This window comes from Austrofundulus limnaeus, unplaced genomic scaffold (genome assembly GCF_001266775.1).
Source record: "Austrofundulus limnaeus strain Quisiro unplaced genomic scaffold, Austrofundulus_limnaeus-1.0 Scaffold3558, whole genome shotgun sequence".
In the NCBI taxonomy this organism is placed as follows: Eukaryota; Metazoa; Chordata; class Actinopteri; order Cyprinodontiformes; family Rivulidae; genus Austrofundulus; species Austrofundulus limnaeus.
The window spans coordinates 3178-4010 of record NW_013955960.1 but is presented as its reverse complement, the minus strand read 5'-3'; the positions used below and the strand labels follow the sequence as shown (position 1 = coordinate 4010).

General features: G+C 53.2%; 1 protein-coding gene across 1 annotated transcript; it reads left to right on the top strand.

Moving 5' to 3' along the window:
- Positions 1–128: 128 nt before the first annotated feature.
- On the top strand, positions 129–527 carry LOC106511911 (zinc finger CCCH domain-containing protein 3; the record flags this gene model as incomplete). The annotated part of the gene is given in 2 exon segments (XM_014000632.1): positions 129–292; positions 370–527. Coding segments are annotated over 2 exon segments (322 nt in total), but the record flags the coding sequence as incomplete, so codon positions are not given.
- Positions 528–833: the final 306 nt, after the last annotated feature.

Here is an 833-nt window from a genome sequence, read left to right as displayed (position 1 = left end):
TAATAATATTATTATTATTTAGATCCTAAAACCTTTTAGTTCTGGCTCCTGTTCTTTCATGCTGTCCACAGCTGTTTGTTTGTTTGTTTGTTTGTTTGTTTGTTTGTTTGTTTGTTTGTTATCTCAAGTGTAAGAAGAAGCACACCCTGGTGTGTCCAGACTTCTCCAAGTCGGGCTCCTGCCCCCGAGGCCCCCGCTGTAAGCTGCAGCACCGCCAGCGAGTCAAGCGGAGCCCCGGCAGCTCCTCCTGCCCTCCTGCCAGGAGAGCTCGCACCAAGGAGCCTTTAAAGCGGTCAGAGACTCCGCTCGGGTTTACAACCAGCAACCTTTACTACATGTTATCTATAAATCTGTTTCTCGGCCTCGCAGGCCTCGTCTGACGCTCGACATGCCGCAGAACGCTCAGGCAGATCCAGGGACGCCCGCCGCGGGTCCTCTGGCGCTGCCCTCCTTCATCTCCCTGTCCAGCTCTCCGGAGGAGGCGGATGGACCGGACCCTCGGCTGGCTGACGTGGCTCCGGTCAAAGGTAGGGACATCAAACCTGCCTGGACCCGTTGACCCTAGAACCAGGACTTTACTGAACCTGGACCTTTAATGAGCTGAGGACAAAATTAACCTGTTGAAGGTCCAGTCTTTAAACTCCCCTAACCAACCTGAGACCAAGACCAATCTGTCCAGGCCTAGACAAGACCGAGACCAGAGTCTGTCTAGGCCAAGACCAGACCAGATCAAGACCATAGTGTGTCCAGACCAAGACCAATCTGACCAGGCCTAGACAAGACCGAGACCAGAGTCTGTCCAGGCCAAGACCAGATCAAGACAATAGTGTGTC